General features: G+C 42.6%; 1 protein-coding gene across 2 annotated transcripts; it reads right to left on the bottom strand.

Moving 5' to 3' along the window:
- Nucleotides 1-1,693: 1,693 nt before the first annotated feature.
- LOC119652538 (ER lumen protein-retaining receptor erd-2.2-like) lies at nt 1,694-17,090 on the bottom strand. Of its 2 annotated transcripts, none has more exons than XM_038056742.1 (2): nt 16,948-17,090; nt 1,694-2,698 (listed from the first exon to the last, which is right to left on the bottom strand). In XM_038056742.1, exon 2 carries the CDS (start codon nt 2,629-2,631, stop codon nt 1,771-1,773), a length of 861 nt encoding a protein of 286 aa, XP_037912670.1. In that variant the 5' UTR covers nt 2,632-2,698; nt 16,948-17,090; the 3' UTR covers nt 1,694-1,770. The 2 variants fall into 2 exon arrangements, with proteins under 2 accessions (XP_037912670.1, XP_037912669.1); XM_038056741.1 differs by having other exon boundaries at nt 16,847-17,088.
- Between the last annotated feature and the right edge of the window lie 477 nt (nt 17,091-17,567).

Consider the following 17,567-nt stretch of genomic DNA (forward strand, 5'->3'; position numbering starts at 1 on the left):
CTAAAATCTTTTCATAATCGCATGTGGAGATCCATGTTTTGAGAGATGAGGGATTTCCTACTTCTTGCGCTCGGGATTAGGTTTCTTGGGAGCATTTCCTGCTTGCGGGTTCCAATGATGAAGGCTTAATTCTACCCTGAGCCCTCCTAAGGGCCTCTTCTGGTTTCAGGTCTTCCTTCAAAAAGTGCGCTGAGACTTACCTCCTTCCTAACGTTTGATATGCTGTCCTCAGACGTACTGTAGCTGGTTTTTAAGGTTTTGTGTTAAACAAAACCTTATTAAAATCGGTTTACTGTCTGTCTGTCCGTCTGTCTGTCTGTCTGTCTGTCTGGCTGTCTGTCCGTCACACGCATTTTTCTCGGAGACGGTTATAGCGATTGACATCAAATTTGGTAAAAAGGTGGGAACAGTGATATCACATCCTTTTACGTCGAATTTAAGGGGGGGGGGGGTTCCCATACATGCAAAAGGGAGGTGTAAATTTTTTTTTCATCAAATATAGTCATGTGGGGTATCAAATTAAAGGTCTTGATTAGTACTTTTCAAAGCCGATCTTAGTTTTGACATTCGTTGGAAGGGTGGGGAGCGTGGGGGTTGAAAGTGATCACTTCTTTATGGGGGCCATTCTCAGAAACTACCACACCGAAAAATCTGAAAAAAATCAGGAGGCTGCCACTATATGGTGCCTGGGCTCCGAAATACCTTCCATGCTGATATCTGTTTAAATAAAGTTAATAATAGTACATTGCTACAGTTTTTTGTAATTGGTTAGAAACCCACCTTAAGTTCATCCTAGTACCATGAAATTTTGCAGTGACATAGGCTATAATATAGAGCATGATCTTTCCAAGTTTGGTGGAAATCGCACTATTACTAACACAGTTATAATACCGCAAATTTATTGCTTCTTTGAAAATTGAGGACTATGAATGTCAATAACACCCGAAAGTGGATACTCTCACATAATATATGGATATATTACGTGGTACGTACTAAGAAATACACAAAACCTTTCGTACCTGAAGCATCCAGCTTTCGGTTTACCGACTTGTTACTTTTTGAGTAGGGGTCTCTGCTGGTTGCGGTCCGCGTAGAAGGCAAATGTTAACCTTGGCTGTACTGGTTAAATTTTCAACTTCTCTCTTCTTGGGTGTAGTCACCTGGCTCTTCGTCTTGCGAATATGTGCTACCCTGTGATGGCCCAGTTTGTGTGCATACGAGGTTCTGCTTATTTATATTTACTCATATATTACACCCAAGTATGTCCATTAGCAGGTCCGTCGTGCCATAGCCGTCTGTAGCACGGTAAGGTCAAGCTTAATCGCTGGGGCAACCAAGTATCAGTTCCAGAAGCTCCGTTCAAATACAGTTAGTTACCCCCGACTGCACACTATTCAATGGACACGGTTTGCATAACACCTTCATTTGGAAAAGGTGCTCTCCGACTCCTCAGTCTAGATTCGCAGCGTGTGGCTATCACTGCCTACTAACGGTCTTAGTAGAGAAGCGGCTGGACACCTGGATTATCATACCAATGTGGACATATTCTAGAAAGATGTTGAGCAAATCTGTCGTTCAGTATGATCCTATAACTTATCGTCGGCTAGACATTTGAGCACTCCAAAACAAATGTGCATAGCATAATTTCAATTTGATTTAAAAAGAAAGGTTTTGGTTAATCAAAAGTTAGATCTAATTGTAGATACAGAAGTTTATTTGAAAAAAGATATGAAAAGTATGTACGTATAATAATTTATGCATAACAACCCTTCACACCAAATTTTCAGCCTTAAAATTAATATCTCCTTTATTGTAGTCTTTATTGTTCGATATAGAACTTGACTGTATATTCTGCTTGTCGTCAGTGCGAATCTCTTTTTTCCGCTGAATGTACTCAATCAGGAGCTGTTTCTCCTGCTCTTGAATATCAATTTTAAACGGGCTGGGATCCTTGCAATCAATATCTAGTTCGTTATCTTCTATTCCTTCGTTAGACTTTGCCTTACCTGTGCATCCTAGGCAAGAATATGTAATTAATACGGCTTGCGTCACGCTAGCCCAAACAGGAATGGGGTCGGCATATGCTTCATTTAAGTAACGGAATATCCAATTTATCACCATCAGAACAGGATGCAAGCCAAGTACAACAAAGTAACTGGTCATATATTGTGTACATCCTTTTTGCTGAGTGTGTACTATTTGAGGGGCAACAGCAATTGCTTCCAAATAAATTGAAAATGCCCATATAACCTGCTGATGTGAAAATTCATAATTCACAAAGAATGCCATAATGAAGCAAGGAATAACCAACAGTTCTAAGTGGACTGTATCATATTCCCGATCATAGGTTCTCCGGAGTGGTCCGTATACTATAATAAGCGTAATACCTTCACATATCAATGCAAATACTTTCAAAACATAATTCCAATAGGTCAGGTTTTCAGTGCAAAGATTTGCGAGAGTGGCTGCAGCGAAAAGGATTTGTGCGCGTCCGGATATTCCCGAGCAGGAATGGGTGCGGCCTATTTTGTATAGCAAGACTAAACTCGCAAGCAGATGACATACATCGGCTAGGAGGCAAAATATGTTCGTCTGACCCATCATAAAAAAGAAATCCTGTATGGCGTCCATTTTAGCTGTTTCTGTACGGATGATTTGCTAGTCAATAGAGGCACAGTTGTAGAAGTGGAAGGGCGTTCTGGAAAGAAAGATAAATTGATTATATTTGGCGTGCAGACCCTTGAATGCTACGAAGTCATAACTTTATTCATATCAGCTGAATATAGAACTGTGTGCGTATGTAGAATATCATAGTAAAAAGCCCTTGAAACTTATGGTTAATGGGTGGAACCTACAGCGATGCCGCCTAGGTGGGATTGACAGGCTATGCCTGATGTTGATGTTTATCATCATCATCAACGGCGCAATAACCGGTATCCGGTCTAGGTCTGCGCCGAAGTCCACCAATTCGATATCCCTAGAAGCTGTCTGGCGTCCTGGCCCACGCCATCGCTCCATCTCAGGCAGGGTTTGCCTCGTCTTCTTTTTCTACCATAGATATTGCCCTTATAGACTTTCCAGGCTGGATCATCTTCATCCATACGTATTAAGTGACCCGCCCACGGTAACCTATTGAGTCAGATTTTATCCACAACCTAACGGTCATGATATCGTTCATAGATTTCGTCGTTATGTAGGTTACAGAATCGTCCATCCTCATGTAGGGGCCAAAAATTCTTCGGAGGATTCTTCTCTCGAACGCGGCCAAGAGTTGGCAATTCTTCTTGCTAAGAACCCAAGTCTTTGACGTATACATGAGGATTGCAAGATCATTGTCTTGTACAGTAAGAGCTTTGACACTATGGTGAGACGTTTCGAGCGCAAGCAGTTTTTGTAAGCTGAAATCAGCTCTGTTGGCTGAAAACAGCCGTGCATAGATTTCATCATCGTAGTTGTTATCGGTTGTGGTTTTCGACTCTAGAAAGGAGAAATTATCATCGATCTGGATGAAGGCAGTTTGTAGGTCTCGGGTCATTCTTCCCATGATGTCGATATCGTTAGGGTAGGCCAGTAATTGGGTGGGCTTAAAGAAGATTGTACCTCTTGCCTTTACCTTAGCATCACGGATCAGTTTCTCTAGGGCCAAGTTAAAGAGGACGCATTATAGAACGTTCCCTTGACGTAGACCGTTGTTGATGTCGAATGGTCTTGAGAATGATCCTGCTGCTTTTATCTGCCCTCCCACATTGGCCAGGGTCAGATGACTGATTAGTCTTATCAATTTCGTCGGGATACCGAATTCTCTCATGGTTGTGTACAGTTTTACCCTGGCTATGCTATCATAGGCGGCTTTAAAGTTGATGAATAGATCGTGCAACTGGTGTCCATATTCCAACAGTTTATCGCTTGCCGCAGAGAGAAAATCTGATCTGTTTCTGATTTGCCTGGAGTGAAGCCTCTTTGGTTTGGGCCAATCATGTTCTGGGAGTATGGCTCTCCGACCTAGCAAGATAGCGGGAAATATCTTATAGATGGTACTCCGCAACGTAATACCTCTATAATTGCTGTACTCTGTGATATTTCCCTTTATATGTATGAGACAGATAATGCCTCTTTGCCAGGCATTGATTTGCTGTCCCATACCTTGAGCACAAATTGATGAACCACTTGGTATAACTGCTCGCCTCCATATTTAACCAATTCGGCTGTAATTCCATCGGCTTCTGGCGACTTATGATTTTTAAGCCGATGAATTGTACGAACTGTTTCTCCTATACTTGTTGGTGGCAGTATTTGTTCGTCGTCTTCAGCTGGCGGAACCTCCAATCCGCCGATGTTCTGGTTGTTCAGTAGCTCATTAAAGTTCTCAACCTATCGCTTCAATATACTCATTCTGTCGGAAATCATATTTAACTCTTTTTCACAGCAGGATGAGCATCGAGGTGTATAAGGCTTCTTGCTGACTTGTTGGTAAAACTTGCGCCGTGCAGTTGCTCCTTGTACTTTTCTAGTTCACAGACTTGTTGGTTCTCCCAACATTACTCGTTATGCAGCATTCTTCCGTTCCGTAGCTAGCTTACATTCATCGTCAAACCTGCCGTTTCGACTTGTTTTGCGATTGGGGCCAAGTACCTCTGTGGCTGTATCAATGATAACGTTCTTCAGGTGGTTGTGAAGATCATTTGTTGATGCTTCATCTCCAGGATCTCTGTTGAATGCGGTTAATGTGGCATCCATTTCCCTCTTATAGGTGTCGCGGAAGGCTGTGTTGTGGAGAAGGTATCCTTCTCCGACTCCGATTTTTTTAGTTGAAATAATCAAGTATTCACCTTAATGTAGTGAGAAAATAATTTTAAGCGAAAAGGAGAAACAAGTCGGGAAACCGGAAGCTGGACGCTTCAGGTACGAAAGGTTTTGTGTATTGCTTAGTACGTAGCACGTAATATATCCATATACAATATTATGTGAGAGTATCCGCTTTCGGGTGATATTGTCATTTATAGTTTTCAATTTTCAAAGAACCAACAACTTTGACGTGTTATAACTTTGTTAGTAATAGTGCGATTTCCACCAAACTTGGTAAGATCATGCTCCCCATTATAGACTATATCGCAGCAAAATCGTGGTACAAAAAATTATAGTAATATACTATTATTAGCTTTATTTGAACAGATATCGATATGAAAGGTATTTCGGAACCCAGACACCATATAGTGTCAGCCTCCTGATTTATTTCAGATTTTTTGGTTTGGTAGTTTCTGAGAATGGCCCCTTAAAGAAATGATCACTTTCAACCTCCCGCACCCCCTACCTTTCAAACGAATGTCAAAACGAAGACCGGTTTCGAAAAGTACTTCGAGACCTTTAATATGATACCCCACATGACTATATTTGATGAAAAAAAATTTTACACCCCCCTTTTGCATGTATGGGCAATTTATTTCATGCTCTTTCGACTCGACAACAACATTATCTTCTTTTTTTTTTAAGCCAAAAATGTATCTCTCTTAGAACACAATTAACTATCCATTTGCTGATTTTACTGCTTAAGTGGAATTTTTGTTTAAAAAAAAATTAAAGGATCGAATGTTTTCAAATTTTGAGACTATATTTTTGGATAAATAATGTGTATATGGTAACATTTTGGAAAGAAAATATTCGACTCCCAGCAAACTATGTGCGATCTCCGGAGCTTCCAAAAAAGTTCCCCAACTACTGCAGTGATTGTGACTTTCAGAGTGCATGAAAGAAAAAAAATAAAAAGGATCGATAAGCCCATAATAGGAAAAAAAATGAAGAAAATGGCGGAGTTTAAAAAAAAAACAATGCAGAATTTTACCCAAAAATTTTATGGTTTTTGGCATGACAAAATTACGCTTTTCGTATAATCGAAAACCTGGAGGACCATCGTATGGAGAATGGTATACCAAATACACTAAAAAAACCAAATCGATCGGGGGATATGTAATTCTTCGAAAAACACGATTTAGATAGGTAAAAGTATCTATTATATAACAAGTCGGAATACCGGAAACTCGGGTTTCGGGTATAAAGGTTTTGTGTTCATCTTATGTAAGAAATTTCAATGCACATTTTTCTATCCGTATATAGCTACAAAGCTAACATATTTTTCCAAACTACGAGACATACGTACAAGTTACAGCCATAGATATTACGCTCAACCTAAACAAACAAACAGCCTATTTCCAAATACTGCACACATACATCCACGTATATAAAGTGATCGTACCCATATTTCCGATTTAATTCTTATATCTATCTAAATTAGGCACTACCCGCAAAGTAATGAATGCATATAGTATATTTTTTTTTTTGTGCGTACACGGAGGTGGAAAATCTTAGAAAGACACGTCCGCCGTAGCTCCGCCGCCCGAACGGCGGAACTACAGCGGGCGCGTGTGGGATTCACACCCACTAAAAACCACCCCCGGTCTCTCCAGCCCCAGCCCCGCGGGACCACCATTGAGGTATTACTTCGCGGGGTAGGTTTGCTCTTAGGCATTCATCCTTCTCCTATTTCCGGCTTTCCTCCTTCTTTGTTCCTTCAGCAACTCCTCCTGCATTGGGATGATTGCGGAACCAACCGCAAGCCACTTCTCCTCGGACTCCAGCATCTCAGTAACTAAGCTCTCCGGGGTCCCGCTTCTGCCCAGCACCTGGTTTAAGCTCCTTTTCTCCATCGCAAATCGTGGGCAGTGAAACATCACATGCTCTGGATCCTCCGGTATGCCATCGCATCTGGGACAGTTCGGAAAATCATCCAACCCAAAGCGGTGCAGATACTGCCTGTAGCAACCACCGTGTCCCGTGAGGAACTGGGCAATGTGGTAGTTGGTCTCCCCATGTTTTTGCTCAAGCCATACCCTAATGTTGGGAATGAGCCTGTGCGTCCACCGACCTTTCGCAGACTCGTCCCATCTGCGCTGCCAGAGATCAAGCGACTCTGACCTTGCCGCATTTCTACGCTGTGCATGCCCCTCCATATGTCTTGCATTGTACAGGACACTCATTTCTTTGGCCAGAATATCAACCGGGATCTTGCCTGCCACCACCAATACTGCCTCATCTGATGTGGTTCTAAAAGCACTGCAAACCCTCAAAGCCATCTGCCGGTAAACCGAGCTCACCTGCTTCCGTCTCTGAGAGTTTGCAAGCACCTCTGCCCACACAGGCGACGAGTAGAGCAGGATTGAGCGCACCACTCCGGCTAGCACCAACCTCCGGCAATGTTTCGGCCCACCAAAATTGGCAACATTTTTGCAAGTGCCGTGGTGGCACTGGCTGCCTTTTGGCATGAATACTCTAGGTGTTCCCTAAAACTCAATTTGGTGTCAATTATTACCCCCAGGTATTTGATAGCCGGCTTTGATACGACCGTATGTCCACCGACCTCCACTTTCACAGTATTATTTTTCCTGCGTTTCGTTATTAAGACCGCTTCCGTTTTCGCGTCCGCCAAGGTCAGCCCGACCTTTTCTAGCCAGGACTTTACCGCTCTCACTGCTTCTGTTGCGTAAACCTCCACATCTTCTGGGTGTTTTGCTGCAACAACCACAGCTAGGTCATCAGCAAAGCCGACAATCGTAGTCCCCTCTGGGACGGGAAGAGCAAGCACTCCATTGTACATGATATTCCACAACAGGGGATGCCGATCCCTGTGGTACCCCGGCTGTGACTATGTACTCTTTGGGGCCCTCATCCGTCCCGTACCAGAGAGTCCTCTCTGAAAGGTAGTTTTCCACCAAACTCGCTAAGTATCCGGGGACACCTATGTTAGCCAACGCTTTAATTCTATTCCAGTCGGCCGAGTTGAATGCGTTTTTGACATCCAACGCCACCACGGCACAGCAGCCGCCAGAAATCAGTGCACCTTTTGCCAGGTTTACCACCATGCCAATTGCGTCCACCGTAGAGTGGGCGCGTCGGAAACCAAACTGGTGTTCCGACAAACCATTGCTGGCTTCGACGATGGGCAGGAGTCTGTTGTAGATGACTCTCTCCATCATCTTCCCCATTGTATCCAACAGGCAGATAGGACGATACGACGCTGGGTTTCCAGGTGGCTTGCCAGGCTTCGGAAGCAACACCAACTTTTGCTTTTTCCACTGGGCAGGGAATATTTTCGTGGTGAGGGAACAGAGTGGTAACAATCTGTTTCAGGAGGCGCGGACAGGTCACCTGAGGTGATTTCCGCAGCCTTTTCATCACCACTCTGTAAGCCTCGCCCCAAGGGTTTATGTCGGCATAGTCGCACAACTGTTTGAAGCAGTTCCTTTTGCTCGTCCGAATGGCTTCCTTTAGGCGGCTACGCAATTGCTTGTGTGGCTCCTCTCGACCGTCGCCACCGGGTTTTCCCCTGAGCCTCTGGCAAAGCCTCCTTGCCCGAAAACATGCGGCTCGCAAACTTGCGATTTCGTTGTTCCACCAGTAGTTGGGTTGCCTACTGGGGAGCAATCGCCTTCTGGGCATAGTAGCATCGCATGCTTCCGTCACACATCGAGTGATCTGCGTGGCTTTCTCTCCAGCCGTGCCATTCAGGGATATGTAGGATTTGAGCACCGCGGAAAACGTGTCCCCATCGAAAGCTTTCACTGTCCAGCCAAGCATACCACCCGGCATTCTGCGAAAACTCTTTTTCGAGCTCGATCCGCCCTTGATCTCTATGCAGATTGCCTGGTGGTCGCTGTGAGTATAGTCCTCACTGACATGCCAAGCGATTCTACTGGCTAAAGTGGCACTCACGTATGTCAGGTCCACTATAGACCCCAGGCCCCTTCCCCGGAAAGTGTACGAAGACCCAACATTCGCCAGTACCACGTCCAGCTCCGCGAATGGTTCGAGGAGAACACGTCCCCTGACATTAGTTATCCGGCTGCCCCATTCAAGAGCCCACGCATTGAAATCGCCTCCTATTATGATCGGCCAACGTCCTCTTACATCCAAAACAAGAGCAGCAAGCATCCGCTCATACTCGACGAGTGTAGCGCTGGGTGGAGCATAGCAGCTGTAGATGTGTATGCCCTTCACCTTCGCTCTGATGAAGCCCTCCTCCGGGTGTTCCATTATTTCTTGGAAGGCTTGTTCTCCACAAGTCCACAGCGCTGCTTGGCCCGTTTGGTCTTTGACCTAAACGCTACCACCGCGGTTTCGGTATGGTTCACTTAGTATGGCCACATCGATGTTTTTCTCGCGGATGGTTTGCGCGAGTAGATCCTGCGCCGCCTCGCAGTGGTTGAGGTTGATTTGTATCAACCTCATCTGCGATTCGTGCTAAGGGCTCTCCTGTATTCCGGGCACCTGCTGCTGCCCGCAATGTGCCGATGGTCCACACCCTCCTTTCCTTTTGTGCGTTCTCCACTGGTAGGCTGATGATGGCGGTTTGTGAAACGTTTCATTTGATACCTCACATTTGATAAAAAAAATTTCACGCCTCCCTTTTGTATGTATGGAGACTCCTCATAAATTCTACGTAGAACAATGTAACAGTAACGCTGTATGCGTGGGCGTTCACAGTTTTCACCTCGCCACCGAATGGTGTTAATCGGTGCAACCGTTTCTGAGAAAAATGCGTGTGACAGGAAGACAAACAGTAAACCGATTTTAAAAATGTTTTGTTTTATACAAAACTTTAAAAATGGGTACAAGGTTTTTTAAAAGTTGTAGTTATTTAAACTTGTAATTATATGTTATATATATACGGTGGGGGCCAGATAAACAATAAAGTCCTGTAGCAAACTCGATTCGAAAACATTGGAGCATTCCAGCTTGGTTTTTTCCACAATGTTTTTAAGATCACTACTGTGAAGCAGGTTGTGTTTAGAAGCCCCATTATCGAAATTCGGTCAAAGGGTAGTATAAGTCCCAGGGCGAAACGTAGATTGGTACCCACGATGGAGCATAATACCTAGGAAACGCCTGCTGAACCAACACCAACAGCTCTACTACCAAACCCTATCTTCACCTCCACGTGGTGATCGCAGGGAGCATTTTCTTCATGAAAAACTGCAGATGGAGAAGGATGAAGGCGAGTTTCCCGCGCCTAAAAACGGGACAAAATGTACCAACTGGTCTTCCAGGCTGGGGGTTGGGTAGGGCTGACAACCCTACACAGAAAACCGATGGTACGAAGCCATGAAAGGAGCCTCGGACAGGATGGATTTCAAAACGACGAACCCGGCAACGGCAACAGATTAACGATTTGCAGATTTTCTCATGGAACGTGCGCTCCCTGTACAGACCGAATGCTACTGAGCAGCTAGCCGATACCTTATCCCAATATAAGGCTGATGTAACAGCGTTGCAAGAGATGCAATGGACAGTGACCAGTATCCTACAGAAGAGCCGCTACACCATATATTATAGCGGCCATCCAGTAAACCATGTGCTCAGAGTAGGTTTCTTAGTCAGCCAAAAAATGAAACCTGCTGTTATCGGCTTTGAAAATATAAGCGAAAGGCTATTCACTCTGCGATTGCGAGGCAAGTTTAAAAATATAAGCCTCATAAACGTTCATGCCCCTATAAAGACTGCAGAGCATGGTGCTCCGAGCTCGAATTACGACACCACCTACAATCCCTTCTATTAATCAGATGAGAGTGAATACTGAAGCCATTCACAGCAAAGCCCTCCGCGACACCTATAAGGGCGAAATGGATGCCCCAATAACCGCAGTTAACAGAGATCCTGGAGATGAAGCACCAACAAATGATCTTCACAACCACCTGAAGAACGTTATCATTGATACGGCCACAAAGATACTTGGCCCCAGTCGCAAAAAAAGTCGGAACGGGTGGTTTGACGATGAATGTAAGCTAGCTACGGAACGGAAGAATGCCGCATATCGTGTAATGTTGCATTCTCAAAGAACGCGGGCACGCGCAGATACCTATCACGAACTCCGTCGAGCGGAGAAGCAACTTCACAGACGGAAAAAGGAAGCCTGGGCGAACCAACAAGTCTGTGAACAAGAAAGATACAGGGAGCAACCGCACCAGACGCGGAAGTTTTACCAACAAGTCAGCAGGATGAAGCCTCATACATCTCGTTGCACATCCTGTCGAGACAAAGAGGGAAATCTGACTTCCGACAGAATGGGCATATTGGAGCGATGGGTTAAGAACTTTAATGAGCTACTGAACAACCAGAACATCGGCGAGTTAGAGGTCCCGCCAGCTAAAGATGACGGACCAATACTGCCACCAGCAAGTATAGGAGAAACAGTCCGTGCAATTCATCGGCTTAAAAATCATAAGTCGCCAGGAGCCGATGGAATTGCAACCGAATTAGTTAAATATGGAGACGACCAATTACATCAAGTGGTTCATCAACTTGTACTCAAGGTATGGGACAGCAAATCAATGCCTGACGACTGGCAAAGAGGCATTATCTGTCTCATACATTAAAAGAGAGATATTACACAGTACAGCAATTATAGAGGTATTACGTTGCTGAGTACCATCTATACGATATTCTCTGCTATCTTGCTAGGTCGGATAGCCCCATACGCCCAGAACATCATTGGCCCATACTAAAGAGGCTTCAGTCCAAGCAAATCAGAAACAAATCAGATTTTCTTTCCGTGGCGAGCGATGGAAAAACTGTTGGAATATGGACATCAGTTGCACCATCTTTTCATCAACTTTAAAGCCGCATATGAAAACATAGTCAGGGTAAAACTGTACACGGCCATGAGGGAATTCGGTATCCCGACGAAATTGATAAGACTGATTAAGCTGACCCTGACCAATGTTCGAGGCCAGATAAAAGCAGCAAGATCACCCTCAAGACCATTCGACATCAACAACGGTCAACGGACGGGAGGCCCAATCATGCGTCCTCTTTAACCTGGCCCTGGAGAAAGTCATTTGTGATGCTGAAGTAAAGGCAAGAGCTACGATCTTCTTTAAGTCCACCCAACTACTGGCCTACGCAGACGATATCGACATTATGGCAAAAACGACCCAAGACGTACAAAGTGCCTTCATCCAGATCGAGCAGGCGGCGCATTGCACATCAATGAAAGCAAGACAGAATATTTGGTGGCAACGTCAGCACTGAAAACCACCCAACCAACAATTTCAAACCGCACTGGTCAAACGAGATGAATAAAGATAGGAGACTACAACTTTGAGACCGTTGATAATTTCTCCTATCTAGGGTCGAAAATCACAACCGATAACAGCTACGACGATTAAATCCGCACAAGGTTGTTGTCAGCCAACAGAGCCTATTTCAGTTTATAAAAACTGTTTTGCCGGGTCAAAGCTCTTACTGTACAAGACAATGATCTTGCCAGTCCTCATGTATTCCTTGGAGACTTGGGTTCTCAGCAAGAAAAATTGCGAACTTCGCCGCGTTCGAGAGAAGAATCCTCCGAAGAATTTTTGGCCCCCTACATGAGGATGGACGATTCCGTAGCCTACATAACGGTGAAATCTATGAACGATATTATGACCGTCAGGTTGTGGATAAAATCCGACTCAATAAGTTACGGTGTTGGGTCACTTAATCCGTATGGATGAGGATGATCCAACCCGGAAAGTCTATGGTAGACTAGGCAGACGCTGCCTGAAATGGAGCGATGGCGTAGGTTAGGATCCCAGACAGCTTTTAGGGATATCAAATTGGTGGATCTCGGCGCAAAACCGGGGTGTCTTAAGCTCCTTATTAAGGCAGGCCTAGACCTCATACCGATTGTTGCGCCGTTGATGAGGATGATGGTCGAAATTGTATAAAATTTGGAAGAAAATGTCGGCGAATTGAAAGTTTTTTGTCGCATAGTGTGGCAATTTCTTACTTTTTAATAATATTTATTTTTACTTACCGCCTCGTCCTTAGCCAGCTGGCTGATAATATAGGATCGAGAATATTATACAGAAAGGACAATTGAGCTGTTGGCGCTGCATCTTTTCAACCATAACTTTAATATTATATTTTAATTATTTTTTTTGTCTGAGGTTTTGACTGCACATTTTCAATATGTTACGATTGTGGGGCCATCGTGCGTTAAGTTTAAGGGGGGCTTCCCATGTGGGACGTCAAATGACAGGGCTCAATTAGTACTTTTCCTATATATTTTATATAGGGTGAGATGTAGGGGAGTGAGGGCTCAAAATATGACCCTCAAAAAGTGTAACAGGTCTCGTTCTCAAAACCTATCCAACCGGAAAATCTGAAAAAAAAGTCCCGGTGGTGTATCTAAATGAAATCTAGGCCTCAAAACACATCCCGTTCCGAAATCTGCACAAATAAAGTTAAAATAGTATATTTCCATATTTTAGAAGTTTAACTCAAGTTCATGCCAGAACTACAAACTACAAGCATAAGGAATAACATGAGACATAACTTTGCGAAGTTTCAAGGAAAGCCAACTATTATTAACACAGTTATAGATGGTGAATTTTTTTCATTTTGTGTGAATTTTGTGCATTCTAAAACGTGTATGACTTGATCATAATATATCAATTCGTCAATACCACAGCAAAGTGAGCTCACGTGAAGGGGAGGTCGCAGGGAAATAATTCGTTTCAGTTTTTTAGTCATTTATATATCAATATCAATTACTCCAGACAGACATTAGTATGTATTTATATGTATATGTAATTGAAGCTTGGGGTACTGCCTAATTAAGACAGATATATATGTACATTGAACAAGCGGTACACATTATACGTACTTTATATGTACATATGTATTATATATTCATTATAAATCGAACATACGTGTACGATCATTTATATACGTGCATATAGAATACAGCATTCGATAATGCAATGCTTGTGTGTTTATCGTGACTATAACATCTACGTCTGTAATTTGTATGTATATCTTATAGTTTGAAAAAAAAATGCAGGAATATTTTGGGTTTTTAGATATATCCCAATGGAAAAATGTGCGTAGAAAGTTTCTCACATAAGATGAACACAAAGCTCTTATACCCGAAGCGCACGCTTCGGCTATACTGACTTGCCTAAAATTGTCACACGGTACTACTACCTCAAGGCAGTGCTAGCAATGAATTGAAATTGACTATTTGCAGTAAATGGAAGCCTTGGCCTAGCATGTGGCGAAATGCATACTTCGAGTGTTAAATACAAACAAGTCGGGAAACCGGAAGCTGGACGCTTCAGGTACGAAAGGTTTTGTGTATTTCTTAGTACGTAGCACGTAATATATCCATATATTATGTGAGAGTATCCACTTTCGGGTGATATTGACATTCATAGTCTTCAATTTTCAAAGAAGCAACAAATTTGAGGTATTATAACTTTGTTAGTAATAGTGCGATTTCCACCAAACTTGGTAAGATCATGCTCTATATTATAGCCTATATCACTGCATTTCATGGTAGTAGGATGAACTTAAGGGGAGTTTCTAACCAATTACAAAAAATTGTAGTAATATACTATTATTAACTTTATTTAAACAGATATCGGCATGGAAGGTATTTCGGAGCCCAGGCACCATATAGTGGCGGCCTTCTGATTTTTTTCAGATTTTTCGGTGTGGTAGTTTCTGAGAATGGCTCCCTTAAAGAAGTGATCACTTTCAACCCCCCGCGCTCCCCACCCTTCAAACGAATGTCAAAACTAAGATCGGCTTTGAAAAGTACTAATCGAGGCCTTTAATTTGATACCCCACATGACTATATTTGATGAAAAAAAAAATTTACACCCCCCTTTTGCATGTATGGGGACCCCCCTTAAATTCGACGTAAAAGGATGTAATTCACTGTATGCGTGAGCATACCAAATTTGGTGTCAATCGTTATAACCATCTCCGAGAAAAATGCGTGTGACGGACAGACAGACAGACGGACAGACAGACAGACAGACAGACAGACAGTAACCCGATTTTAATAAGGTTTTGTGTTTACACAAAACCTTAAACCTTAAACCTTTTGTGTTTACACAAAACCTTAAAAAGCTTCAGTCGGCATTTCTCACTCAATTAGTGGATAGACATATTCTCTGAATCAGCTACCTATGTAGCTACTTATAAACTTTATTAAGCGTTCATTAGGTAGTTGCACGACGTGTTTCTCTGTTGATATCCTATTATTTCATAACATAAAAGTTGAATAGGTTGCAAGTGATTGATTATGAAAACAAAACTGATTACATTTACAATATCTTTACCTTGACGGGGCGAGGGCATTACGGAGTTTAGGTTGCTCACTGTGGAAAATGCATCTGAATCGGGCGGGTAAGGCAATAAGGTAGTCGATAGAATCGATGTAGGCTTTCAAGACCAACCAAAGAACCAAACATTGATCAATGATGAGTTTATGGTTTACATAACTTCTAATGCTGCATCCACAAGTTTGTCAAACCTCAACAAACCGGCGTCAACGCAAACGTTTGGATAAGGTGTTTGGTTTGGTTCGGTAGGTTTGCTAGTGCTTGTAGTCGATATGGCTCACCCACACACTTGCCAAACCTCAACAAATAGCCGCAACCACAAACATGAATAGGGCGTTTTGCTTGGTTTTTATAGGTTTGCCAACGCTTGCCGCCGAACCGATCAACTGCTGATTTCTTGGCGCAAACCAAAGGAATTTGGCACAAGCGCTTGCGAAGCACCCACATGGTTGTTGGGTTTGTGCACTGGCAGGGGTCGCTCGTGTATGTTTTTTAGTGAATCGTGTGACTGGTCTAGTGAGAATGTACTAAACTTGCTGAAATGGTACCGGGCGAGCGTATCGGGCAATGCACCATGACTAGAACTTGCAACGCCGCGCTCATAAAAGTTAGAACAAGTCGGGAAATCGGAAGCTGAGCGCTTCAGGTATGAAAACTTTTGCTTGCTTCTTCTGTGAGTATATTTAAGTGTAGAACTACCCCATTTGTACGTAGCCCGTTATGTATATGCATTTAGCATGTCTGACTACCCACTTTAGTGTGATATTGATATTCAGCTGCAGTAAATTTACACAGTGAAGTCAACGAATAGTATGATTTTGATCAAACTTGGGGATAATATGCTTAATATTATATTTTATACTACTACCAACTTTTATAATATAAGGGGGGTTTTACTCAATTTCCCCATAAATATGGTAACATACTATTGTTAACTTATATAGAGGCAGCTTCATTATTTTTTTCAGATTTTTCGATTGGGTAGTTTCTTAGAAAAAAAAAATCTTCATTTTCGACCCCTCCCACTCCCCGCCTTTCTAATAAATCTCAAAACTAAGACTGGCTTCGAAAAATACTAATCGAGATCTTTCATTTGATGCCCCACATGATTATATTCGGTTAGAAAAATTTTTATACCCCCCTTTTACATGTATGGGGACCAGCAAGCAAGCAAATTGTTGATTGCAGCGAGATTGCCCGTCTGTGAGCAAGTTACAGTTGAATCGAGATTGCACGTTTGTGGATAAGTTGTGATTGGTGATCAGGTTGCGGCAACTCCAATTTTTCCACAGACGTGCAATCTCGCTGCAGTTATGTAACTATAAAGTCAGAAAGCTAGGGAAGAAAATATTGATGCTACCAGTTTATTTTAATCTCACACTGTCAGACCACCACATAGTCAAAGCTCCCAAACCAATTGCATACATATTAGTTAACGCTCAATTTATATGTATGTATATTTGAAAACGTGCGCACTTTTTTAAGTTCCTAATAATATACACCAGAAGCAAACTTAAATGTGCTGCGTTCACAGCTTTTTTGATATGTAATTTCATCATCGTTGATATTTATACTTCACAAATAAACTTCAGATAATTTATTATCACAGAATCATAACAAGAGCTACATATATTTGGAATTCGAGTTACTAAGAACTCAATATTTTGTCGCACATATATACATACCGAACGATGGGACAGCCTGCAACCAGGCAAATAAATATTTTTACGTTGTTTATATGCTTGGCAACCTTTCAGAATTGTCAAAGATTAAAACTAGAACTCACTTTAACTGGCTATCACCCACTTGTATAGGAACATTTTGAAGTATGCCGTGATCAATGGGGGGAGCGGTAGGAGATGTTGCAGTAAAGATAATTGTTCACGTGCGAAACTTTCGCTGCGTTTTCCAGCAATTGTTGTATATATTGTCCGAGCTTTCTTACCGAAGTTTAGTGAAAGCTTCATCTGACCAAGATTAATCTGAATCCAATATCCAATAACGCAGAAAACCTTTTAGGGAGAGCTGGGATCCGCGGACTCGTTACGGAAGCTCGGGATTAAAAAGTTAATGTGTTACTTCAGGAATAGCCTTAATTTTGAAGATCGGTGTCCATATCAAATAATTTTAATTATAACGTGCAATTATTTCGAATTGCTTGAAAATACAGTGGCTCCCAGCTTATTTGATCCAGTCACTGTTTTTAATTTTACATCAATATAATATCGAAACTAGGAGCATGTTGAATAGACGAGTTTTGAATAAGGGGAATCCCACAAATTGACGTCTATGGCATACAAGATCGATGCTCAAGGTAGATTGCCGAATTTCAGCTCCAAGCTTATTCGATACAGTTGCAAGTCTCAAGTTTCAAAAGGCTTCCGTTTGTCGCGCAAATAATGTATT

This window comes from Hermetia illucens, chromosome 3, assembly GCF_905115235.1.
Source record: "Hermetia illucens chromosome 3, iHerIll2.2.curated.20191125, whole genome shotgun sequence".
In the NCBI taxonomy this organism is placed as follows: domain Eukaryota; kingdom Metazoa; phylum Arthropoda; class Insecta; order Diptera; family Stratiomyidae; genus Hermetia; species Hermetia illucens.